This window comes from Arachis ipaensis, chromosome B03 (genome assembly GCF_000816755.2).
Source record: "Arachis ipaensis cultivar K30076 chromosome B03, Araip1.1, whole genome shotgun sequence".
NCBI lineage: Eukaryota > Viridiplantae > Streptophyta > Magnoliopsida > Fabales > Fabaceae > Arachis > Arachis ipaensis.
Window position 1 is genome coordinate 120579824 of NC_029787.2, and position 1568 is coordinate 120581391.

At 39.4% G+C, this 1568-nt stretch overlaps 1 protein-coding gene across 1 annotated transcript; it reads right to left on the reverse strand.

The window, feature by feature from the left end:
* On the reverse strand, window positions 506-1328 carry LOC107631206 (17.3 kDa class I heat shock protein). Its single transcript, XM_016334572.2, has one exon. It carries the CDS (start codon window positions 1168-1170, stop codon window positions 715-717), a length of 456 nt encoding a protein of 151 aa, XP_016190058.1. The 5' UTR covers window positions 1171-1328; the 3' UTR covers window positions 506-714.

Below are 1568 nucleotides of genomic sequence, written 5' to 3' on the forward strand. Positions count from 1 at the left end.
ATATATATAAAATTATTTTAAATTAAAAATTCATCAAAATTAAATACTTTTAATATTCATGCATTATGATATGTTTTTAAGTGTGGTAATATTTATGCGAGATGACCTAATCTCCTCCTGCTTACCTAAGAATCTTACCTATGGAAACAAAAAAATATCTACCGAAAGATATGTAGCTAAATTTTCAAATGATAAAAAATCAGGTTGTCCGAGGGGCTTTTTATCCCTAAACTTTTGCTTCTTCAGATTTCACTCAGTAGCTGCTAAATTAACCAACAGATCGCATTGTTTCTGGTTCAGTGTGTTGAAATTTGTTCACTTTAAACAGAGACGAATAGAATTAGACCATCCTCAACTTCCAACCAGAGGCTGGAGCACTCCTATACGAGTTCGTGATTGATTATATAGCACCATCAAATGGTGTTTGTTATGCCTCACGGTTGCATTGGGTACCTATCGGCCGTTTGGTTCGATATTCTCGGATTTGTACCTAGAATATAAGTTGTATTGGAAATTACTTATGCTCTTATTAAACTATGTATAAGATAAAAACGTTACAAGACCAATTGCTTCGGTATTTACGAAAACACGCAGAAAATACAATACAAGAACCTCACCGTTCAATTTCCCATTTATTCACATGACACGCAGAAAGCACACTACAACATTCAAGAACAAGAGATTACTAGATCACTGTATACTGCATACTTTTGCTTAACCAGTAATTTGAATGGGCTTAACATCAGGTTTCTTAACTTCCGCCTTGGGAACAGTGACAGTAAGAACACCATTCTCCATGGATGCCTTCACCTGATCCATCTTGGCATTCTCAGGAAGCCTGAACCTCCGCATGAACTTGCCGCTGCTGCGCTCCACACGGTGCCAGGTGTCGTTCTTGTCCTCCTTCTCAACGTTCCTCTCGCCGCTGATCTGAAGGACACTGTTATCTTCGATCTCAACCTTCACTTCCTCCTTCTTCAGACCAGGAAGATCAGCCTTGAACACATGTGCTTCGGGAGTCTCCTTCCAATCCACACGAGTGTTCACGAATGCAGAATTCTCTGAAGAAGCAAGAGAGCTCGGGAATTGGAAGTCCCTGAAGGGGTCCCAAACGTCGAGGGAGAAAGGGTCGCTCCTTCTGCCACCAAAGAAACTTGGAATCAGCGACATCTTCTCTTTGTTTGATGATTAAGTTCTTGCAAGCAGAGAATGTAGGTGTAACTGTCGTTGTAAATGCTTGTGCTCGATGATGTTGAAGGTGAGAGAGGACACGAGGTATTTATAGTGATTAATGGAGGAACGGAATGAAGAGGTAGCTTCTAGAAATATCCTACTTATTTCTTCATCTATTCAATTCGAAGCTGTTCTGGATTCCTCTGGGACTAGTAGAGAAATAGAACATGATACAACGAGAAGGCTCTAGATTTTTTTTTTTTGGTTTACAGAAGGCTCTAGATTGAACATTACAGCCTCTTGCGTGAAGCCCATGACTTAAAGGGCTTAAGGATTGATTAAAATGAAACAATGAGCCCAATAACAAATAAATAATAGAACTCAAGTTCTTACCA